The sequence below is a fragment of the Gymnodraco acuticeps genome, unplaced genomic scaffold (assembly GCF_902827175.1).
Source record: "Gymnodraco acuticeps unplaced genomic scaffold, fGymAcu1.1, whole genome shotgun sequence".
In the NCBI taxonomy this organism is placed as follows: domain Eukaryota; kingdom Metazoa; phylum Chordata; class Actinopteri; order Perciformes; family Bathydraconidae; genus Gymnodraco; species Gymnodraco acuticeps.
The window spans coordinates 130,330-156,350 of NW_022992054.1; the positions used below are offsets into that span (position 1 = coordinate 130,330).

Consider the following 26,021-nt stretch of genomic DNA (forward strand, 5'->3'; position numbering starts at 1 on the left):
TTACAAAGTTTGACATTGGTATGAAAGAAACTCCCTAAAGTACAGAATTCCTGACGCTGTGGTGTTCTGTACCGACATTCTTTCCTGCTGTGTGGTCTTCTTGCATTTGGTCTACCGTTAGCCAGGTAAAGAACTTATGGTGTCTTTAAACCCTGTGGTTCTAGGGGAAGTGGGAAAATGTAGAGCAACATGACACTGATGGAACACTTCCATAGCAGCCTAACAAATCCACACAGCTCCATGTTGGTTGGATGGCCAGTTGGTGAGCCACATCCCTCCTCCTCCATCCCCCACCAACCCAATCTAAAACGGGGGTGCAGCAACAGCTGATCTTTCAGGAGCGTCTATTTTTAAAACTCTTTGGCAGAACAGGCCAACTCATCAGGGCTGACATACCATCCTGTCAGAGGACTGCCAGAAAGGGGCTGACACTTAAAGGCCCATACTTTCTCTTAACTGTATAGATGTGACAGAACATTGGCCAAAATCACGATTTTAGTGTAAGTCACTACCGTAAGAACAGATGAAGATTCCTTCATGAAAGAGAATCTCCTGTTGGATATTCAGTTTCTGCTGCTGAGGTCTGTTAAACTCCTCGTCTTCTCAAATCCCAGCTGAGTAACACTCTTGCCCTAAATAATACCCCTCAAAAAGAGAAGATCGCCAGCTACAGGAATGTGCAACCTCACACACACTCCTGCACTGTAAATAGTCAGCTAAGCAGTTAAGAGAAGATAACATTCAAACAGCCAAACCTCAACAGGCTTTGGCACCGTACTCCAGCCATTGGGTGTCAGTTAAGAGTGACATGCAAATGTTATGAAACATCCGGGTTAGGTTAGCACGGACCCAACTTCCTCCCAACTGAAGAGAGCGTGTCAAAGCTGCCCTGCATCAGGCTGAGAGCTAAGATGGAGAAGTCTTTATGCTCACCATCTCATGGTGAGAAAAACTCACAAAAGGCACACCCTATGTTTCTTGCAATGTATTTCACAAACCTTAATAAATACCATCTCAACTACATCTGCACTGCGATTAGCGTCCTCCCATCAAGTTTCAAAGTAAAAGGTTAACATAGATGTATGATAGGTTTGCATCATTTTGAAAAAGTATAACTAATTCTGATTATTTTGACTAATATTGCAATTGTGATATGGTTTGTGATCTCAGAGGGAATATTCGTTTTTGAAACATTTACATTGTCATTGAAAATAATATATTAGACTAAGAGGGTCCTTACCAAACAAGGACATTTTATGAAGTCTGTAGATTAGCGTTTTTAGCCGGGACTTCTCTGCAGCACTAAAATACTTTATTCAGATATTTTCACGTTTGGCTTTTTAACCAAATAATCCCCTTACTGTGATTTGGATATTTCACTTGTCCATATAGCGATTTATCACAGAGTAATGGTGAAGCCCTTCTGCAAAATGTTGCTATGTAACAGTAACGGTCAGGCTCTGCTGTGTCGTCTGTACACGGTTAGTATTTAGGTTTGATTTTAGAGCCAAATATTGATTTGCTGTCTGAGTTTCACAGCTCAAGGGCACAGGTGTAGACACAGGCTCTCCGGTAATCACACTTCAAATAGGCCGACTTAAGTCCTAAAGACACACAAAACATTATTCCTTACACAAAACATTCATTTATCCTGCACTAGACTCATCGTAATAAACAGATTAGACGCCATCAAACCTGTCACAACATGACTTCAGCAGCTGTCGGACACAACTGTTACTGCTGCCAACTTCAGTCTTGCATTATTGAGGGATAGCACAACACGTCCTGCAGGTTAGCACATGAGACTTTCCCCTAAAGAACATTAAACCATTGATTTTAGCTGCGAGTCAAGACAAAAGAGAAGAACAGATGTAGTCTAGGGTACAGCTAGATTGCTTCCAATAAATACCACAACCATTAGTTTATGTCCAATAGCATACATTATTGTGCGGACACCTTTACATATTGTTGGTTCACTAACTACATCAGTTAACCATTATATACAAGTCAATATTGTACAGTTGAATCATCAAACATCATTGGAGCTATCAAACCTGCAGTTAAATCCTAATGTCATGTTTAACCTATGTCATCGTCTCATGGACATACACAGGTAAACCTTTCCTAATCAGACTGTGAACAAAATGTTTGCTACACAAACTGTCACGACTTGAATTGGATATACCAACCAAAGAACAGTTCATAGAAACACACAGCCAGCAAGTATGTTACCAAGCAGGGAATCCCTAATGTCACCTACTGTAATAAAGCTCGTTTCAAGTCCCTACAGGTTCATCTGCATACTGTAGTGAAAAGTAAAGTCCATTCAAGCATCAACACACTGTTGCCTTTAAAGTGACTATCTGTGGATAGGCAGCGACAGGCCCGGACTGGCCATCGGGAGGACCGGGAGGTGTCCCGATGGCCTGGCCTGCTAAGTGGCCTGCTGGCCTGAGGATTTTTTTTTTTTATGTATGGATTGTGAACGCATCGCTGCGCAAATGTGGGTCTGCCTCACACAGGGTGACTGGATGTCTACATGATGTGGCCTGCCGACATGGCCACTGTCATACAGATCATACTAATGCCCTCGATTGGTCTCCGTGTGTCATTCAAGCTCGGGAGGGTGTGTGTGTGTGTATGTGTGGCGCAAGCGAGCGAGAGAGAAAGCGCGCGCACCGGTTACGTGTATTGTTGTAATTAGCATCTGGTGCTAGCTAGCAGCGCTAATGGATAAAAGGAGCTGTTTCAACAACAAGGTGGAGGAGAGTCCTCTGCTGTCAGACTGAGAGACTAATAACCTCAGCCCAGGTGAGGTAAAGGACTCTGTTTAGATAGTTAACTTAGTCCAAGTTCTCTGTGGGTCTCAAACGGTTTGGTCACCATTTATGTAAACACATATTTCCATTTGAGGGGGGAGTGATTAGTAGTAGTCTCTTTATTTCCCCCTCAAAGTGCACCAGATTGATGCATTTAAGTCCAACATTTAAAAAAAAAAAATCTTACCGGGGGGGCATGCCCCCGGACCCCCCTATAGGATTTGAGGTCCACCTGCACTTAAAATATGTTCACATAGGTTCCTAAATAGATTTGCACATTATTTTAAATAGTAACCCATGTCCATATGTTTATTCTGGGGTAGTAGATTTAAAGTTTAGGGCGATCACTACGGGCAGCAACGCTGTAAATATTGACAAATAAATCCAGAAAAATGACACAAAAGAAAACTGGTAGTGGCCTGGCTGGGTGTATAATTCCCGGCCTGACTTATTGTCCCAGTCCGGCCCTGGGCAGTGATGACATATAGAGAGCTTAAATGGGTACAGTGGAAGGCTGTCTTTGTCAGTGGATAGTTTCAGAAATTCAGGATAAATTGTGATTTTGGACATGAAGTGTCTGGGGTCATATCATTCGGTTGGATATCACCAAATGTCAGCTGCTTCAACAGCAGACACACAAGACTTATACTGAAACACATGTGTTAGTATGCAGGGAAGGTTAAGTAAATGTACTTAATACTGTACTTAAGTACAATTTTGAGAGACTTGTAATTTACTTGAGTATTTAAATGTTTAGCTTCTATTCAAAGGTAAATAGTGTAATACCTTTAGTTACTTTACTACTATAGATTTGGATGAATTATGTTAAATCTAACCAAGTGTTGAATCAGACTTTAGTTCCACCTGGAGTAAATCCACCAGCTACCCTGCAGTATACAAAGCCATTCAGACTAGCTGCACCTTTACCAGCTTTGAGAACACTTTCATGATCAATCATTATAAAACATATCATATATATTATTCTGAAATGGACCAATCTGCACAATAAATAATTGTGGTACTATATTTTTAAGCTAATACTTTTCTACTTTTACTTGAGTAACATTTTGAATGCAGAGTATTACTGTAACAGAGTATTCCTACACTCTGGTACTTCTACTTTACTCAAGTGAACGATCTGAGTACTTCTCCAACCTCTGGTCATATCTCATGGAGGGCGTTAGACGCTGTACAGGGACCAGTGTGTGTGGTTTCAGGAGCAGTTTGTTCAGCAGAATATCCACTCACCTCTCTCGCTATGAGGTTCAGGGCATCGTCCTCCGCCGTCGACTTGTCCTTCTTGGTGGACCTTTTCCGTCCTGCGCCCTGAGTCCCCATGTTGTCTCAAACTTCTCCACTCACTGTAGATAAAGTCGCACTCCAGAGAAAGCGCAGAATAATCCAAACAGAGCTAGTTGGGGGCTCTCATGAGTAGCTAAAATATCGAGTTAAAGGCGAGCAGATCAAACCGACCGTGTGTAGCAGCGCTTACAGCGTGGGTCATTGTCACACATCCGTTTCTCACTCCTTCCTGTGCTTCTGTCTCGAGCTACACTCAGCTCTGCTTCACACTGACGGGGACTGGCAGCATCTGCCCCACGTGCGCTTCTGATGCGTTTACCTAGCAAACTCAGTCAAAGAAAGCGTTCACTGTAGCTTTAAACATTGTCTGTTTCTGTCTCACATGTATTCACTAAAAAACAAACACCGACAATTAAATACTAAAGTAAGCTGTAGCTAAAACACCGGTATTGTAGTGTGTTTTGCCTCGTGTTTATCTAGCAGCAGTGTGACTCCACCACCTGACGGATTCTCAGCAGGAGACTCGAACCTGTCACTCTGACGAACTTCAAAGCATTTCCTCGATCAAGCTGCCTTCAAGTGAGGTCGGATATATTGGTTGCAATAGAAACGTCATTTTGTCACCAAAAAAAACACTGGTTAAGCAGACATTGTAGACCTAAATACGATTAGCTACGGTAACGGTTTATTAATACTACTAATAGGAAAAGCCAACTGATTAAATCTCTCTAAATTTCATTTTAAATTATTGTACTTGCTTGACTTGGACACCCTCGACATCTTTTGGCGAGTGAAACACATGAATGAATACAACAGATGGTAGGTGTGGGTTTGTGTAGCCTACTGTGTGTTTGGTCATTGTAAAGAAGGGGAGAGGAGTCTACAAACATTCAAATAATTAAAACTCGACTAGGCTTACTAACATAACGTAACTTTATATATAGGATACTCTTAAAACGTTAGCATTACATTAAAAAAACATCTAAAAAAAGCGAGAAGAATAACAATGTAGGACCTAATTAAAGCACTTTATGTGTGTCTATCGGTGAGTCCTTGAAAGCAGCTCGAACCTCTGGAGGGGACTACATGTTCAGGGCTTCAGTTTCAGAGAGATATCCCAGCTCCACTCTCTCACACCCCCTGCTATTTTTAATGACGAGCGAACTCTAAAAACAGTGTTGGGTTTCTTAGAGCCAGACAATAGCTCAGTTTGAATAAGAACCAAGTCGATCCCTCACTCTTTATGTAATGGTCCACTATAATGTGTGTGATATATTCAACAGTGAGTTGATACAGTGTAGTGACTTTACTTCATACTTTGTATATCCTGTGGTAACCCTTAACACTGTTGAATCATTTGTAACTCATGTAATATAGAGAAACCTGTGTGATATTTTCAGTGGTGTAAAGTAACTAAGTAGATGTAGTCAAATACTGTACTTAAGTTTAATGATGCTTATTTTTACTTTTACTTCACTACATTTATTTAGTACCTTTAGTTACTTTACAGATTTGGATAAATTGATGTGACATATAATCAACTCTTAAATCAGACTGTATAGTTACACCTGGAGTAAACCACTTTAATGCATCAATAATTATAAAACACATCAAATACTTTATTCTGAAATGGACAATCTGCACAATGACTACTTTTACTTTTGATACTTTAACTATATTTTGATGCTAATACTTTTTCTACTTTTACTTGAGTAACATTTTGAATATAGGACTTTTAATGTCACAGAGTATTCCTACACTTATACTTTTATTTAAGTGCAAGATATGAGTACTTCTCCCACCTCTGGATATTTTTACACTCTTCATCAACGTTGTATTTGTTATGTATTCACAGTTGCCACATTAAGTACTTGGTTTTGCGTAGGCACAACTTTACATTTTATTTTGGAAAGGTTTAAAGGCTTACTGGTAAAAAAGTCTTGATGTTATCATATTTTATCAGTAAAAAAAGAGAGTTAGAATGCATATTGAAGGTTCCTTCAAAGTATTGAATCGATGAGACACTTGCATTTAAGCAACTGAATACATTTGCCTAAAGGTTATTTTATGACAAAGTGGTTCCCAGACCATCATATTCGAATTATGTTACCATGGTATTGATAACTGTAATGTCTGGAAAGACACTTTATCATTACCACTGGGCTGTGATAATGCAATGACTCCCTCTTGTGTTGAATCAGTGCCTTGCAAAGAGATAGAGGAAAAACACGAAATGTTTGTGTCCCATTTTGAATGACTTAACCTAACTTATTTCACCATGCAACTAAGCAATATATCATGTAATAGGAAATTCATATTGAAACATGCTGTAAAGTAACACCATACACAAATAAAGTTTTCCTTCATTAAATGTTGTTAATGAACTGAATGAATACATAACTTCAATAAAAAGACATCTGGCATCTGATGGACATAACACTGAACTTTGGAAGAAGACCACATTTCTCATCCAGTTTGCCCCCATCAAAAACTCCCCAGTGTAATTTACCAAAAACATGACCATTAGTTTGTCACTGTTGTCCTCCTGTGTTATGTGTAATGAGCATGTTAACCGTGAGTGCATGTGATGTTTAGTTTACAATGGCCTCAAATGTGTTATAGCTCTGTTGTGGGTGTCTAAAAGGAAGTGAAATTATGGTGTCAGCCTTTTACAAGTTAAGACTGGACTTTGGTTTTACTTTTATTTTCTGTAAAACCAGTTAAAGCTTGCGTAGTGTCAGACACGGCAGAGAAGACATTATTACATCTCTGACAGAGTTTGGAGTAGTTGTTGCTAAGGAGACGGAGGACTGCTGAATCAGGGCTTGAGGACCTTCTGGGACTTTTTACTATCTTGTCATTCTGTATTTTATCACTCTTTTGAAACGGAGTGAACTTTTGATGGGGGAAAAGCTCCCAAAGGTGCCAGGAGACCCCGACACTTTGAGCAGACCGATGCGGACCCTCAGGGTTAAGATGGTTCTTCTGGGGGCCTCTGGTGTGGGAAAGTCCAGCCTGGCCCTGCGGTTCTGCAAGGATGAGTTCAGGAGGACATCACCTACTGTAGGCTGTGAGTTCATGACATATGCAGAGACAATGATATATTGGGGAAAAACGTATTTAATCTGAAAATAATTCAAATATATATTTTGTGATGTGAAAGTTGTTATTTGCCTTCTTGCTGAAGGTTGGATTCAAAGATCTTAACTATACTCATGATTCCTTAATGGCTTAGCATTCAGCCTGGAAGCAGTGGAAACAGCTAACATGGCTGTAGCTGCAGTAGAAACAAATTCTTAATAACAGCTGTTAAAAGTTTAACCTATTCCAAAATCTGTGTATAGTTCAAAAACAACATCCAGCTGTGGTCTCTCTGTAACTTATGTGTTTAGAATATTTCTCAGCGAGAAACATGAACTTCCTGGAGAAACCACAACTTCTCTTTTAATCCTCAGTTTTTGTACGGACTAAACAAACAAGAGTATTTGTTAACTAACTTCATTGGAGCTTGAAGGCATATTTTTTTCCTGGAAAAAGCCAGACTGGTTGTAAAAGGTGTATCCAGTTTTGATGCTAAGCTAGGCTAATGACTCCTGGCTATCGCTTCATAGATCTAAATAATTGATAAAGTTCTCAATTTGTTATTCTTTCTCTAGTTAATGAACTTATTTCCCAAAATGTCAACTTAAATATTTATCATAATTATATAGTTGTATAATTTAATAGTTTGGCATGGCTCTTATATTTGTGATTTTCAACATAGAATCACCAAACAAAGTACACACAGTTTTTTTGGCTTTTCGAGTCGTATTTAGATTGAAAGCTGTGACGGTGCTTCCACAAGTGAGACAGAATGTTGCGTTAATAGCTTAAAGGTCACCTGTTATGCAAAATCCACTTTTTCATGTATTTTATACATCAACATGTGTCCCCTCTATGTAAAGACATTCTGAACGTTTCAGGAAAAAAGATTCGCTCACTTTTTGTCCGATCCATTTATATAAAAACCTGTCTGAAAATGAGTTGATCAGATTTTGGCCACTTTATGATGTCATGGCGATTTTTTGGCCACATTATCAGCTGAATCTCCTCCTCTAGCACCATTGTGCTCTTTTTGACCAAATGTCTCTCAGAGTGGCGTTGGGAGGTGCACCTTATTTTCATCTAAAGTAACAGACAGAGAATCAGCACTTTGGAAACAGGGCTGAAACAGAGTTATGGCATGCTACAATGGGTGATCTGTTTGGTATTTCGAGCCAAACACTTCAGAGACATGTTTGTATCCAAGACCTATTGATGATAAACAGTATAATAGAGGACCTTTAAAGGTCACCTATCATGCTATTTTTAGGCAATAGCATATAGGTCTCAGATATATAAAAAATATATATAAAAAGCATGTCTATGAAGTGTTTTTCTCAAAATACCAAACAGATCACCCATTCTAGCCAATGCATCATACCCTTCTATTTCAGCCCTGTTACTAAATTGCTGATTCTGGGTAAGCTTAAAAAAAAAAAAAATTGGGAAAAAAAAGAGAGGGCGGAGCTTATGCCTGCTCATGCGGGACCCGGCAGATACTGGGTGTTTCTAAATGTCGAGGAGGCTTGCTTGGTAGCACATGTACCTCTGCGTGAGTTCCTTCAGAAGCGAGGCAAGAATACCTCCTATAGCCTCGGAAAACGAAGAGTGGAACAGGCTAGCAAGTGTGCAGGTGTGCGTCATATGAGAGGCCCCGCCTTACATTTTCCGCCAAAGATTTTGGAAATTGGTCCGTGCGCAAAGCATTGTGGGGATTTTAAGACCGCGGAGTCTACACATGTGCAGCCTCGAAATTTCCCGTAACGAAGTACACCGGCCTTGGTAGAATTCCAAGTATCCTGGAAATTGGAACAGTCCTTCGGCGGCACTCGATGATGTAGTATCTTGAAATAGTGGCTCTGGAGCAGCTTTACTTGAGATTGAGAAACACCCACTGTCTAAATGCTGCGGTAATGAATCGCCATATCATGTTCCAAACCACATCAAGGATTATTTCTGAAACAGTATAGAGCTCAAATGCTTTCTCTCTCGCAGGTGTACCACAAGGACCGTACCTTTTATATCCTGTTTCTTTACACATATTCTCTCCAGTACAGCGTTAGCTCTGAGTGTTAGCGATGCTTGCTAATGTAAACACAGACCAAATTACTTCCAAAACACGTCGGGCATTGTTTCTGATACAGCAACGTTTCTGATAGGGCCGTGGGTCCAAATCTGGATCAGCTCCGTTGTAACCCCGTTTTTAGAGATTTGCGCATGGAGGAAAAGAGAGAGGGTTTTATTTTCTGACACTTTGTGTGTTTCCTGACACACCGGGGTACATCATTATCTATAAAAGACATAAAAAAGTGCATTTTCCACGATAAGTCCCCTTTAAAATGCGTCAACATGACACACTAAACGTTGCTGATCTGTGAACAAATGAGTCCCGGATGATGTCATTGTGCTGTCTGTCCCCCCCCCCCCCTCCCCCTCAGGTGCATACCTCACCCAGGCGGTGCATCTGCGTGAAGTCACTCTTCGCTTTGAGATTTGGGACACGGCAGGGGAGGAAAAGTACCACAGTGTCACCCCCCTTTACTACAGAGGAGCCCACGCTGCACTGCTGGTCTATGATATCAGCAAAAGGGTAACGGAACAGACATCTGACCACTAAAATAACTCATCAACTCTCATTGTTTGGGCTGGTGCTCATTACGTTGTGTATCTTTGTGTGTGTTTGTGTCAATAAAGGACACATTTATCAGAGCTCAAGTGTGGCTCAGAGAGCTGGAGAAGCAGTACTTCTCAGGATCCACCGTCCTGTGGCTGGTGGGCAACAAGGGCGACCTGGAACAGCATCGACAAGTGTCAGCGCAGGTACACACGGAATAACTCCTTTTATCACAGTCAATCAGTCTATAAAATGCTACCATACACTGAACAAACTGAAATGTTGACTTTAATTAAATGTATTAACAGATTTCACATAACTGTATTAGGTTAGATGAAAGCTATAACATTAAGTTCAAAGAAAAATATATACATGTTCAACTTAATTGTATTGCTTTCATCTGACATTTTGTTGCCATAATACATTTAATTAAGGTCAACGTTTCTGTGTTTTCCTTTTATATTACAATCTATAACATTCATTGTGTTGTGGACCACACACAATACAGACGGTTGCAATATTGTGCATAAACCTGCAATGTGTAATATCGTTTTCAATTGCTGCTACTCATTTTTTAGACACAGCTGTTTGTCATTATTTCTATTCTATTACTAATTTGTGCTTTTCTTCTCTACATTTAATAAGTAAACATACTCTTTATTATTGCATTACTTTTGTGGCTGCCCAAAACGCTTCCATTAGGAGAAACACGCTGCATTTAAGAAAATTATGCAAATATAAAAACCCAAATGTGCCAAAACACATGCAAATGAAGAAACATCTTTACCAACTTGACAACATATGCGCAGCATTTACTAAAAGAAACGAAATGCTGCAGAGAAAAAAACGCAGCAATAAGAACAAAAACCAGGGGACATTAAAAAGTGATACACACAGCTGGGAGCAACCCGGTATCACGGTGAGACGTGAACATGTGACGCTTTACCATTGCTGGGAGACGTGAAGATGTCACGGTTTCGTCTTTTCAAAACGTGAAAAGCGTGACAACTACACGGTATTGTTAACCCATGTTAACCAGTGGAGAAATAACCGGAAATACCAAGCAAATGCTACTCCGACGTAATGATTTATTTTTTAATAGTCACAATCGATTACAGCGATTTTCTTGTTGCCCCAGCTGGTCGACACCTCTTTTAGCATAAACAAAGGCTACATTAATGTATTAAATCGATGTTAATCCATGCGTGTGGATGTGGAATTAACGGACGTGACGTTGTGCGATTGAGTTGCCAAGCAACAGCTTCGGTTCATGTTAATTTACAAACTATTCAACTACAACCGTAGTTATATTTAAAAACATGTTAGAAGGCCTCACGAAATACTTTAATGCACATTAAAATGTAAATGTGAAGGAATGTGTGTATAACAAAATACATCGGTCATTAAACGAAACCGGAAACAGACGTAGGCAAGATCCTCAGCTCGATGATTGGATGGTTATCCGCAATGCATGCTGGGATTTGGTGTTTATGTGATGTGAAATCTGAAAACGTTTTTTAAAAATACAATAATACTTTATTCCGAGTGTGCTTGCTTTTCTCTTTGAAAGTCATCACATAACGGCATTGTAATACACGGTTCGGCTGCATTACATATTACATATCTGCCGTAGTTCTCTATTTATAGAGCCCTGCTGAGAAGACTTCTAGACAAACATGAGGCACTGAAAACGTGACGTGGATCATAAATATATAAGCAATTAAACAACATCTTACATTTCTTTTCACACAATACGTCTCCTTGCAGTATCAACACTAATTCGGCTGACTTTTATATTTGATCCAATTGGTAGATAGGCTGTATTTACACCATAACCGTGCAGAGCTGATAGAAAGGGACACCTGGTGGTCAAAGCACGTTATTGAATTGTATTATTTTATTATTAGATATTAATAGGAGGATGTGCAAAACAGACAAACTAATAAGGCTTAATTTAAACATTAAAGAGTACTTTAGGTTAAGGTCTTATTTTGAATAAGAAAAAAGCTTTAAGAAGAATATGGAGGGATGAAACCCTCTTGAAACCGCAGGTCCTTCCTTCCTGCAGCGGTCAGACTGTACAACCAGCACTGCCCCTTGTTGACCCTCCTACACACACCACAACACAGACTATAACACCCCTTGCTGCTAAATACAAACCAACTTTGTGCAATATGTGCTATATGTGCAATATATATATATATATATGCCATTAATAACTGTGTAATTTATACCTGGCCACTAAATCAATATATATGCCGTTTTGTTTTTGATCTGTATTTTTGAAAATTATGTAACTTTTTATCTTTTTTTTTTAGCATATTGTTTAATATATTATAACTTAGTACTTTTTTAGCATACTGTTTATTTTATTCTAACTTAGTACTTTTTTAACGCATGTAAGATATGCAACACTAAGCTGTCTGTGGCTCTTTCCTGCTGTAACGCTGCACATTTCCCCTCTGTGGAACTAATAAAGGTATTCTGATTCTTTAATGGTCACACATGCAGAGCACACAGCACACACAGTGACATTTGTATCTACAGATAAATATTAAGCCTGACAAAGTACTTAACGTCTAATATATTGCTTTCCTGCAATGTTAACTATGTTTAAGCACTTATTTGTTTATTATTTGTTTATTATTAAACTGATATTATACATATGTATTATACTCTTATAAGATGTATGTAGATAGTATAAGAAATGTGCAGAATGACAGTTTAATGGTGGAGTATACACACATATTGATAGATGTCTTGTAATGCACTGTTGAGGAACCTGCGACCCAAGTTTTTCATTCATTGCATAACTACACAGTAGTTGTGTATAATATGATATGTCAATAAACCTTAGCTTATAAAATCTTGAAAGGGATGTTCAAACTAGTCATTATATACAGTCTTTAATGAACTATTAGTAGAGAATAACGAGTAATGAATATACTTTATAGAGATCCTATTAATATCTAATAATAAAATAATAAAATTCAATAACGTGCTTTGACCACCAGGTGTCCCTTTCTATCAGCTCTGCACGGTTATGGTGTAAATACAGCCTATCTACCAATTGGATCAAATATAAAAGTCAGCCAAATTAGTGTTGATACTGCAAGGAGACGCATTGTGTGAAAAGAAATGTAAGATGTTGTATAATTGCTTATATATTTATGATCAACGTCACGTATTCAGTTTTGGCGGCAGTTCTCCTGTTTGTCCAGAAGTCTTCTCAGCAGGGCTCTATAAATAGAGAACTACGGCAGATATGTAATATTTAATGCAGCCGAACCGTGTATTACAATGCCGTTATGTGATGACTTTCAAAGAGTAAAGCAAGCACACTCGGAATAATGTATTATTGTATTTTTAAAAAACGTTTTCAGATTTCACATCACATAAACACCAAATCCCAGCATGCATTGCGGATAACCATCCAATCATCGAGCTGAGGATCTTGCCTACGTCTGTTTCCGGTTTCGTTTAATGACCGATGTATTTTGTTATACACACATTCCTTCACATTTACATTTTAATGTGCATTAAAGTATTTCGTGAGGCCTTCTAACATGTTTTTAAATATAACTACGGTTGTAGTTGAATAGTTTGTAAATTAACATGAACCGAAGCTGTTGCTTGGCAACTCAATCGCACAACGTCACGTCCGTTAATTCCACATCCACACGCATGGATTAACATCGATTTAATACATTAATGTAGCCTTTGTTTATGCTAAAAGAGGTGTCGACCAGCTGGGGCAACAAGAAAATCGCTGTAATCGAGTGTGACTATTAAAAAATAAATCATTACGTCGGGGGTAGCATTTGCTTGGTATTTCCGGTTATTTCTCCACTGGTTAACATGGGTTAACAATACCGTGTAGCTGTCACGCTTTTCACGTTTTGAAAAGACGAAACCGTGACATCTTCACGTCTCCCAGCAATGGTAAAGCGTCACATGTTCACGTCTCACCGTGATACCGGCCGGGTTGGCTGGGAGTGCTATATAGAGCCGAAGTCCCTCCCTTTCCGGTGAAACTCCATGGGACACTGGTCGTTTCTCAATGTCGAGTAAAGCTGCTGCAGAGCCACTATTTCAAGTATACTACGTCATCGAGTGGCGCCGAATGCTGGGCCTTTAAACAGTCCTTCGGCGCCACTCGATGACGTAGTATACTTGAAATAGTGGCTCTGCAGCAGGTTTACTCGACATTGAGAAACGGCCCTTATTTCGGAAAAATCATGTATTGAAGTCAAAGTTATCTTTCGATCCCGTTTGAATTGTGCCACGAATAACACATATGATGTTTGTCAATTTAAGTTAAGTTAAGTTAAGTTAAAAAAAAAAAAATTGCCGTAAAACTGTGAAGTAAGACTTTTTTTGTGTGAAACCGCTCAATGAACTACATCTCTGGTGTCACAGAACAATACACGTCACCAAGATGGCCGTCACTACTGTCCTGCCAAAAAGGGATTGACTACCCTCACTATCACCACAATGAAACACGTCAAGAAGAATGTCATTCAAAGCTGCCTGCCTGCCTTCCTTCGATTCTCCCTGAACCGTCTGATCTTGTTAATGTTCAATGTTAACCATTTGTGCAGATAGCTTGAAGTAGAAAAGATCGACGATGCTAATGTACCGTTAGCGTTAGCATGTCTGCCCCCGGGGGAGGGGGCATCTGTTTCATAACTGTGTTTGTCAGTATATTTGAAATGACTGCAGGCTATGTTAGCTGCTATCGTTCAACAGATCTGCAATAATATCAGAAGGAATCCTGCGATAAAATTATCATTATTTATATTTTAGGTACGTTTCCAGTGGCCTACTTTATAATCCCTGGGTCCAGGGTCCACTGGTTCTGGTGTGTTTCGAGCTTAATTGCTGCGATTTGTTCATTGCAACGCTTTTTGTAAACACTGTGCATGTGTTGTCAAGTTGGTGAAGATGTTTCTTCATTTACATCTTCCAAAACAGATGTAATGTACATGTGTTTTGGCAGATTTGTGTTTTTATATATATTTTCTCATACATGCTTTGTTTTTGAAAGTGCAATCAGTTTCTCCTAATTGAAGTGTTTTGGTGCGTTTGCCCGTCAGCCACAGTAAATATGCCACTGCTATACACTGTAACACTGCACTTTCCCCCGCTGATTCTGATTGGTCCTACAGGAAGGACAGAGTCTGGCCAATGACAGAGGGTTATTCTTCACAGAGACATCAGCCCTGTCAGGGGATCAGGTGGAGCAGCTGCTGCTGGGTGTAGGTAAGAAGGCTAAAGGTGTCGGAGGGAATGCAACAAACATGTTCATAGAGACTATTATTGCCTGGACTTAGCAACACAGCTTTGCTGCTAGGCTGTGTTTTGCCCCAGCAAACGTCCATCCTTCAGGTGCCTTAAAATACTAAGAGAGTTTGAGGGCAAAGGGATAGTTTGGATTTTTTGAAGAGGTGTTGTTTGACGTACAGTCAATTCACCATCAGTGTATCGCAAACAGTAAATGACCAACAAGAATACCAGCAGGGAGCTAAGCTATAGCACTGCGGACAGGTGCGGCAGCAAAACGAGTTTGAGACAACTAAAAACTCAATATCCGCAACCACAGCCTTTATCTATGCTCTTTTAAAAATCACCAGACTCCATTGACACAAACAATGAATCTACCTAGCAGAACAGAGGAGCAGCTGCCCTGATCGATTAGCTGCTTGGTCTTATTGTGTGACTTCTGTGTTTTAAAGGTCCCATGTCATGGCCATTTCCACTCAGACCCGGCGCCAGAACAAATCTAAAGGGAGGGCATATGATTTTCATGGGAGGGCACACAAAACCGTCACGTGCTGCGGGCCTGCGGCACAATATATATCAAACAGCAAGGCCAACAGCATTGCGTAAAGACGCACACTTATCGCAAACACATACACAAATAAAGGACAACATAAACCACTTTTGAAACATTGTGTGCGTGGCAGCACAAACACTGTAAATCACGAGCAAGGCACACTGTTAAGGATGGCAGCTTCCTCACCGTTGCACTCGGAGAGAAATAGTAGAGACGGAGACGATGAACTGCTGTTAGCTCTATTATGGCATTGTGCATGTTGTGAGAGGTGTATGTTGCTGTGTGGGGAATGCTGTCCATTATTTTGGCCAACTCTGCATCTTTGTACTGCAGCATATACTCAAACAGCGACAGGAAGAGCCCACTGCCTGACTCGGACATGCTGTGGAGTGAACCGTGGTCACCTCTGAGAGGGAGTTGGTTGACAGCTAAAAAAGCTATAATATCAACGACAAATGACACGTAATAACGGTTCCGTGCCAGCTGATCTGCACCAAAGTACTCATGTCCTTATTTGTTTCCTCGCGTATCTGTCTCTCTCTCCACAAACTCTCACATGAAATGTGTTCTTTTGATGCGGCATGCCTTTGCAGTCCTTTATCAGTCTGTAATGCGTGTTTCCAGTCGCAAAAACCTTTGACAGTAAAAGCCGCATCAGATGAAGACGTATTTACTTTAAACTGTCTACAGGGGAAACAAAAGGCTGCGTCTGCTTTGAACGAATCTTCAAGACATGGTCTGTTGTTGTACCATGCAGCGGCAAAAGTGCGCTTCTTTCCTGAAAACAATCTCCCTGGATAACGATCCAGTTTCACCTGGTTGGGTTTATTAACCCCAAGATCATCTGGGGCTCTTGGTCTTTGAGCGGTTGCTGGCCCAATAGAACCTGTTGATGTTACTGCAAGGTAGCGTCTCTAGTGGAGGCACCGGCACGGAGGAGGAGGAGGATGCTGGCGGGTGTGGTACAGGGTGTGGCAACGCAGGTGGTGATGGTAGGGGCACAAGGAGCTGTGCCTCGGAGGACAGCGTTGGTGGCGGCCGCCTTGATGAGTCAAGGCTTGGGCTCGCTAACTCAGCCCCGGGGTTTGCCGAGGTCAAGCTTGTGACATTAAGGCGTGCTGCTGCAACGGCTGGTGCAGGGTCGCCAGCAGCACCATCGGCTGCAGTTCTTTCATCGATATTTCGTTTTAATAAATCCTTAGACCTTTTAAGCCAATTTCTGATGTCCATTGTGTAATTCAAACATAAATGGGAGTCTACAGAATGCACAATAAACAATACACAAATCTAGAATAGGCGGCAGAGTGTGACGCTGTGATTGGTCTAAATGTGGACGAATCACAAATCACAACAGACACATGAATTTATTTGACGTAGCCTGCGATTTTTTGTTTTAGTTACTATCTGACATCACATACATCGTAGCATAAAAGTTCACAGTTTATTTATACGGTGCCGGGCATGTTTCCACTGATCATAATTCCATTGTTGAGGTCTACTAGAATAGATTTATATTGTCCAATTCTCCAAACTCACATTGGTTTCTCATACAGCATCTCTGTAAACTACGTGTATTCACTGAATTTCACTCTCTGCCTTTAACGGCTCGTTGTAGCTCCAATAGCTCCAGCCCCCACACTCCCTGTGAGCACAGTGTGCTCTGATTGGTCGGGACGTTGTGAATCGCGCTGAGCTCCGTGGAGGTGTTGTTTCCTTGTTTAGCGATGTAGGAGCCGCATTTAAGTTTATTTTGTTTTGATTTATTTGGAACCTTTATTAATGCATTTTTCTGTTTCTGTGAGAGGTGTGCTTTGCTCAGGTGAAGGGGGCGGGGCTAAGGCTTTAAGTTGGAGGTGCGGTGTGTGACGGGAGAGCAGCAGGCAGCAGCAATACCGTCATTGACACGCAGACGCAACCTTATACTTAGTCAAATACAGATTATTAGGATCTGCTGTTTAAGTTTATGTTAAATATTGCTTTCGTATTTTGTTTTGCTGGAAATAAACCTTGAAAAGCAACCGAAACGTCCAGTGTATTGTGTACTGCGAGTCTGACACTGCTTCCGAGGCCCAAGCTCTACATGTGGCCAAGAACAATAACTTTTGAGGTGAAGGTTACAAGACAAACTTTTTGGGATTTTGGCCACTACAAGCGATACACATCGAAACACAGCCAAACTCATCCTGAGCACACACAAAGTCACAGCCGAAGTAAAAACAATAAGTGTGGCTTGATATTGAGTAAGAAAAAGGTTGATAAACGCTGTGAGAATGGGTCTGCAGAGAGAATTTTGCCGCGATCCCAACTGTCTGTTATCAGCCTGCAGCCAGGGAGGAGAAATCAGCAGAGCTGCCTGCAGTGAGTAGCAGCGCCATATGAGTAGGCTTGTTTGAGAAAAGAAGAAATTCATCATTCAATTCATTCTATATTTTATTCTGTCTATTGTGTACATTACTTTTCACTTTACTGCTTGTTGCACTCCTGGTTAGAAGCTAAACTGCATTTCGTTGTCTCAGTACCTGTAATATGTGAAATAACAATAAAGTAGAATCTAATCTTGAGCAGGAACAAATGTATTTACTTAGTACATATCTGACATTAACGATTAAACACGTGTGTGCATTCTTTATAAATGCAAACCGAGTCAAGCCGACTCCGGAGGTGGCGGTAGTGATGGCAGTTTGACACTGAAGCTTCGAACGGAGCTTCAACCCTGGACTTCCTATTCCATAGAAGCAGTGCTTCGAAGCTTGCTTCAAATCACGTGACATATGACGTCCGAAGCAGCAACTGCTTCAAATCACGTGACATGTGACGTCCGAAGCAGCAACTGCTTCATTTCCTGAATGAATCACTTGACTGGTTCACGGTCCATTCACGCGATTCAATGCACTGCCTCGTCTCGATTCTGACAGGTGACAGGTTGAAACAGTTTCAAACTTGAGTGCTTCAACACTTTATGACCGCTCTAAACAATGCACAATGTGTGGGTTGTTTTCGTAGTTTGCGTTGTTGCTGTTGAGTTGTTGTTGGCATTGTATTTGATATCATTATAGAGCAAGCCAGGAAGAAAGATAGGTCGTTCTGGCTCGGGAAACACTTCGAAATGTGGAGAAGTTGTGAACAAAAAGACAATTATCAGTAATATAAAAACAGTTAATTATTTCAAGCAATAGATAGCCCAGTGGGTAGAGCCGGCGGCCCGAATGCGGCGATGTCCTCCGCGCAGCTGGTTGAAATCCCGGAATGGACGTATTTTAATCATTGCTTTTCAACTTTAATAACTGATAAAAGGCCCTCTCCGCCCAAAAACATGTCTAGCACTCTCTAGTCTCTTCTCAATAACCCAATACAGACAATTATCAATCTTTAATTTCAAATAGAACATGATATTCAGTCTTAGTGTGTGTGTGTGCATCGAATATTTTTCAAGGCAAAGATACGTTAAACCCACTGCAGCCTTGCACTTCGCCAGGAGAGGTCGCTGTAACTGAAGCTTCGAGAAATGAACCTATTTCCGACACAATTGTCCAAGTGGTTCGACGCTTCATTCAAAGCTTCATTTTGCCATCACTAGGTGGCGGTATGCACCTTAACGTTGTTTGCAATCCGCCAAAAAACCGAGAGAAGAAGAAGAAGAAGGCGAAGAAGAAGATGAAGAAGACGAAGCCGACTCCGAGCTGTCCGACTTCAGGCGAGCTTTTTGAGACCTCCCCCGGCTGCGATCGGCTACTCTCGTCATAGCCGCGGGAAGTCATTTTGCTCAGGGGTGCTGCCAAAAGTGGGGATGGAGCCGTTTACATTTTTTTTTAAAAGGCGGTGCCGGGCCGGGCCCGGCTGTCAGCGATACGAGCCGCATAAATTGTTTGTTAAAGGCGAGACACGGCAGGCAAAAACATCGTTTTTCATGCACTGGTCAATTTTTAGATGTTGTGCTATTTTGATTCCATAACATGTTTTCTTTCAGGCTTTTGGAAAGAAAACGTACAAAATACACATTTAAGTGTTCATTTTACTATAGTTTGTCTATTTGCATCTGTATATTTCTCCTAAATTCACCAAAAGTTAGCATTTCTAACGTAACATAAAGTACCGCGATCGCTGTTTGCACAATGTCATCGTTGGAAAAGCTCCGTCTCTCCTGCACAATGATCTCATCGGATCCAAATATGGTCATTTCCTTTGTATCAGCAACCAATTGTGAAAGCACAAAAGGGTCTTAAACCAAGAAACGAAATCTCATTGGTTGGTGTCAATTTCTGACAACGTGATTCGTTCAGATGCATCACGTGGTGTGCTAAAACACTTCCTGATTAGCTTTCCGCTAGAAATGTAAATCTCAAAATGGCAAAAGAACGGCGGAAAAAAACGTTCACAGAGAAGACAACAACAATTGTCACTTGCACGAAGCAAGGTTATACAAAACACAAATGACCCCGACTATGAAATACCTTCACGGAGTGCGTCGATGCGCAAGCTGTCATCCAAAGAACAGAGGGTTTAGCTAGCGCCTCACTGCAATCTTTAAAGTTCGTTTTCTCAAAATGAGTTTTTTCTCCTACTCTGAGTCCGAAATGTCCACTTCAGTTGCAATTACATACACCAGACCTTCCAGTTATATTCCTATCAATATTATGAAGGCTTTTACAGAAGGGTTTGTTCATATATCATTCATAGCCTGAATTATATAAGATTGTATACCTAGAAACATGGCGAAAATTGATATTTTAGGGCTGTTGACAATATTTTCTGATTTATGGAGTGATAAAGAGAGATATCCAAAATCCCTTCGGTGAAAGCCTTACAGTAGATGCTAATATGACTACAAAATGAAACGAGAATTTTGAACCTGGCTTTATCCAAAGTTCAGATTTCGGTTCCTGAAATGTGTTAAAATATGCGCAAATTTAATGAGATAATGGATAATTTATATATATTACTCTAGTTGTAGAGGTGGTGGGCTGAGGAGTAGCTGGTGGTCCACTCTTTTTATTGGGTTGTTTGTTGAAAAAAAAATAATCCTTTTTTGCTCCATTCTAGAAAGTTGTCACTCTGCAGTGTGTGTGTCGCGTCAATTACGTCACTCTCCCAAGACCTACGACCAAGATGACTCGGATTTTACTTATTTGGAAAATAAATTCAAGCCACCTGATATATACAAATATATACTATGACTATTATATGCTACTGTATACAGCAAATTTTATTTTAAGTAAAATCATAACTATTTTATGTAGTTTAATCATTTTTATTTAGGTGGTCACTCAGTTTTTCAAATGTACACCACTCGCCAACAGGGGGTGCTGCAGCACCCCCTGTTGGCGAGTGCAGCACCCCCAGCACCCCTACTTCCCGCGGCTATGACTCTCATCTACTTTCGAGGCGAGCCGCAACGCGTCTCAAACAAGCCTACTAGATGGCTCAAGGGGGAGTCGCCAGCGTAGCTCACTGGCGGCCATCTTGCCACAGTCAACAACTACTGCTACAGCTGTTGTAAGGTGAGTGATCTGCACAAAGATGCTCTTAACTCGCTGAATTCTTGACTGATTTACAAACGGTTTAGTTTATTATAAACGTTATTAGCATGGCTATGATACAGGAGACAACAAGACATGTTGAACAAAAAAAGTTCATGACTATAATTATAAGTATGCAGTATCATAACTACATCTTTGATGTTTATAACAAACCAAACCGTTTGAAAATTGGTTGAAAATGGAGCAATCTACGGTTATTTCAATAGTGCACCATAGACATAATGTTATGAATGATCGAGCTGCCTGTGGCAAGATGGCTGCCATGTGGCAACGTCGGTCTCCATTGGCCAGCAGCGCGGGTGAGTCATCTAGTGTTTATATATATCTATGGGCTCGCCTACATGAGACGTTGAAATCTCGCGGGACAAAGACGCCCGCAGCCTTGAGAGTGAGGCGCGGCGGCGCAGTTCCTCTCCACGGGCTGCGGAAGCGAAATGCTTGATGGGAAACGACTCGCTGGTATCTCGAGCTGAGCGCTCATTGGTGGTTTTTACCCCGTGCTGCTGATAAAACTCTCCAATTGGCTGGCAAAGTTTTGTTGTTGTTTTGTGTCAGTTGTACGTCGCCACATCCATTCCCATTTTTCATCATTGTTCCACAATGTTTATCATCATGAAATGAATATCTATATATTTTATACTATACTTGCATTGCTTACCGTTTTTATACTTTATATATCTTAGCATATTCATACACACTGTTCATTCTGCTCTCAGGCTGCTGTGTATATCTAGTGTATTCATACACACTGTTCATACTGCTCACAGGCTGCTGTGTATATCTAGTGTATTCATACCCCTCACTGTTTATTCATCATTCAATTCATTCTATATGTTATTCTGTAGATTGTGTACATTACTTTTCACTTTACTGCTTGTTGCACTCCTGGTTATAAGCTAAACTGCATTTTGTTGTCTCAGTACCTGTAATATGTGCAATAACAATAAAGTTGAATCTAATCTTGAGCAGGAACAAATGTATTTACTAAGTACATATCTGACATTAACGGTTAAACACATGTGTGCATTCTTTATAAATGCAAACCGAGTCAAGCCGACTCCGGAGGTGGCGGTATGCACCTTAAAGTTGTTTGCAATCCGCCAAAAAACCGAGAGAAGAAGAAGAAGACGAAGCCGACTCCGAGCTGTCCGACTTCATGCAAGCATTTTGAGACCTCCCCCGGCTGCGATCGGCTATTCTCGTCTACTTTCGAGGCGAGCCGCAACACGTCTCAAACAAGCCGAGTGTGTGTGTGAGGAAGTCCGTGGATTGGTCAATTTGGACCAATCAGCGGGGGCTTAACGTAACGGCTCCGCGGACGTAACGTAACGGCTCCACGGATTGGTCCATTTGGTTCCGAGTAACGCATGACCGTATCGCGTCATAGCTCTGGGCGCGGCTACTGGCCATTCCTACGTCACAATACCCAGGAAGTAAACAATGGACAATGACGTATCTTCAACGAGGCGTTTTGGGGAGGTATTTTCTGTGTTAGAGTTTTACTCGCTACAGGGTGTACTTTGAGGGTTTTGACTCTGCACACCGTTCACATGCATAAAAACCTTCATAACACACAAGGGGACGGGTAATAACCGGAAAAGCATGACATGGGACCTTTAAGCAGTTTTTTGGAAAGGGATTTCTGATGCAATGAAAGTATTCCACATAGTTCACATTTAAACCGGGAAATCTTTCTTTGGGGAGGATAAATACGTGTTGCTGCTGCTCGTCCACAGCAGTATATTGTTGAGCTTCCTGCTGGTATTCTTTTCTGTTTTTCCAAACAGCATCTACTGTAGGTAGCACACTAACTATGGACAAGTTAAACAACCCCACTTCAAACAATGCAAAGTATCCTGTTAAGCGTGTTGTCTGCTCCCCCTGGTTTATTCACAGTCTTAACTTGTTGTTGTCTTCCCCTTAACCAGGGGCGGACTGGGGGGAAAAAGTGGCCCGGGGATTAATTGACAGACAGGCCACTTAATGCGCGGCATGTATCGGCCGGCAGGCGACGAAAGTATGTAACTTAACAAAAAACCCTATGCATTTTATGTTATTTTGGACCATTATTCATATAGTAATCACATTACCTGAGCCCTTGAGTTGCCTAGAGCAAAATAGTTACAGCATATATTTAGTGATTTTAATGCTAACAGATCATTGATGCAATAACATTTGGACCCAATTTGCCTGACTTGACACATGGAATAAAACATGGGCGTAGGAGGCATCCTCAATGTGGGTGAGACAATTTAACAGGGAGGTGGTGGACCTCAACTCCTCTAGGGGGGTCCGGGGGCATACATGTTGAAGTTAAATGCATCAATCTGGTGCACTTTTAGAGCAAAATTAGGGACTAAATCTATGGATACATCTCTCATCACCCATATGAAACAGAACTGTAAACAGATTTACTTTTGCTTTCAACATTTATTTGAACAGCAAGTTGAGACAAAAATGACTGCACCCAAAACAATAAACCTGTTAGCTAACTATCCTAAACTCAGTAACAGAATGTGGGCAACACGTTCTTCTCCACAGCCGCGCGACCTCTGAGTCAGACGTCACTTCCCCCTTTTCTATCCTACTGGTACAGCCACTCCCCCTGAACTCTGTTTTCCTGCCAAATTATTCGGTACGGGCCCTTCGGTTCGGTACACGGGTGTGACCCCAGTGGGGTGCGGGCCACACCCCTCCAGGGAGTGGCCGGAACACTTACAAATGTTTTCCCGGTATTCCCAATGGCCTGTCCGCCCCTGCCCTTAACTGTGCATTTTTGTTCTTTGTTTGATTGTTTTTACAGCATATAGTATAACCAATAGTTTTACTTCTTTTTTTGCATTTATGGTCAAAGAAAATAAAAATGTTTAACCCAATTTTGAGTTAACAAAAGGCCAACAATTGGAATTATTTGTATCTAGTTAAGATCACAGGAACATACCTTGATCGATTGTCACAGCATTATCGTATACATCAAAGTTTAGTAAAGATTCTGTTTCAAAACCGTTAGAAACAAATGAATCGCATCACACCAGATGCTATACATTTGAATAAAACACACATAATTAAATAAAAGGTTTGATCATAAACCTCTTATCATACAGAAATATTAAGAAACAGGTCAGATTTGACCCAAGGGCAACAGGTTAACAGACTCATCTACCACTAGAGAGCAGTAGAGTTGTTTGTCTTCTTCTCAGGTGCTGGTTTTATTCTGCATGTGTTAGCATGTGTTGTTGTAACATAGCTCTGATTCAGCCCACAGGGTGTGCGAGTGTGTTGGAGCGCAGCAGGGGGCGCTGTCAGAGTGGAAGGAGACGCCTCATGTGGATTTGTGCCACAGAAACACATTCAATCGTTTTGCATCCTGCTGCAAAGTGGGACCCTGACCTCTAACTCTGTTGATTGTTGTACTGCTGGTCTCTGTTTTAAAGCTGCACCGGGTAACACATGGGCACCTGGTCATCACAACATCTCAAATAAAGAATTGTAAAAAAACACTGAATTGTGCAGAATTCAACCATTTGTTGTAATGACTTCCCTCAGAGGGTTAAGGATCACCTCCTCAGTCTATGCCATATGTTACGCTGATATCAACAGAGGTAGAAGAAGTACTCAGATATTTGACTTAACTTGAAGTAGAACTGCGACAGTGTACCCTGTTGCAAGTAAAAAGTCCATATTTAAGTAAATGTACATAAAAGTATCGGCATCAAAATATATTTAAGTAACACAAGTAAACGTACTCCTTGTGCTTTGTAGCTCCATTCAGAATCATATACTGTATACTAAATGGTTATGATTATTGAGGCATTCATTTGTTCATCATAGCTGGTAAAGGTGGAGCTATATATTTTTAGCCAATAATCTGGATCTGTAAAGTAACTAGTAATAATTTGTGTCCGATAAATGTAGTGAACTAAAAAGTAAAATATTTTGCTTACAAAATGTAGTGAAGTAAAGTAGTGTAACAAAAATACTCAAGTAAAGTACAAATACCCCAAAGTCATACTTATATACAATACTTGAGTAAATGTACTTCAATACATCACACACTGGATACTAACAACCTTTATTCAGAGTCTCCTGCCTGTGAGCACACTGAGCTTTACAGTTCAGTGTGCTTTCCAACACAACAGAAACCTTGTTAAGCAAAGCAAAGAAAAACTCAATAAAACTAGAAAAGTATATTGAGTGTGCAACAACGTGCTGTGGGTCTGGAGTTTGAAATGATTGAATTGTTGTACCGAATTGTACTGTAACTGATACATGTGTGCATCTTGAATGGTAAAGAAAAAACTGCAAATGTTTTATATTATCCGTCGGCCTTCTTCCCGTTGGGCTAGGTTAGTTCTGTCCCTCACAACAGTGAGATTATAAAGACACATTTAGGTGAATATGCCTATTTGCTTTCTGGCCCAGAGTGAGATGAGACTTGTAATACAAATGTTTCTTGTCTATGCATTAAGTTTATACGTATATTTAGATTACCTAGTTCCACAGAGTCACTGCCCACATCGTGGATTTGGTGAGCAATGAAAGCAGCATTAGTAAATACATCTGCTAATCTGTAGCCTAGCTAATCATAAAAAGCAACAAACCATATCTAAATATAATTATTTCTGCTTTTGTACGGATTGCATAAGAGATATGGCTTGTGCTTTAGTGGGCTTAAAGGCCCGGACACACCAATCTGACAACAAAGAACTGACACAGACGGACCCCGACTGTTGTGTCGCCTCGCGTCTCTGCGTCTTGGCCATGTGTCGCTCTGGAAGACACCGCAAAGACTTCAGCTGACGGCCAAGTAGCACGTACAAACTGCGCATGCG

General features: G+C 40.7%; 2 protein-coding genes across 39 annotated transcripts in view; one reads left to right on the forward strand and one right to left on the reverse strand.

Annotated features, from left to right (window-relative positions):
• Positions 1–4,924, reverse strand: part of lrrfip1a (leucine rich repeat (in FLII) interacting protein 1a) — a 63,289-nt gene extending 58,365 nt beyond the window's left edge. For 8 of the 38 annotated variants that reach the window (XM_034202115.1, XM_034202114.1, XM_034202112.1 and 5 more), the window contains exon 1: positions 4,068–4,900. In XM_034202115.1, coding sequence (XP_034058006.1) covers positions 4,068–4,157 — 90 coding nt within the window. In that variant the 5' untranslated portion in view covers positions 4,158–4,900. Of the gene's footprint in view, positions 1–4,067 lie in introns of all 38 variants that reach the window. The other 30 variants (XM_034202128.1, XM_034202132.1, XM_034202135.1 and 27 more) reach the window with 14 other exon arrangements.
• Positions 4,925–7,022: 2,098 nt separating this feature from the next.
• LOC117536986 (ras-related protein Rab-17-like) lies at positions 7,023–24,689 on the forward strand. The gene is made up of 5 exons (XM_034202104.1): positions 7,023–7,191; positions 9,641–9,792; positions 9,897–10,022; positions 14,985–15,078; positions 24,448–24,689. Exons 1-5 carry the CDS (start codon positions 7,023–7,025, stop codon positions 24,576–24,578), a joined length of 672 nt encoding a protein of 223 aa, XP_034057995.1. The 3' UTR covers positions 24,579–24,689.
• The last annotated feature ends 1,332 nt before the right edge of the window (positions 24,690–26,021 follow it).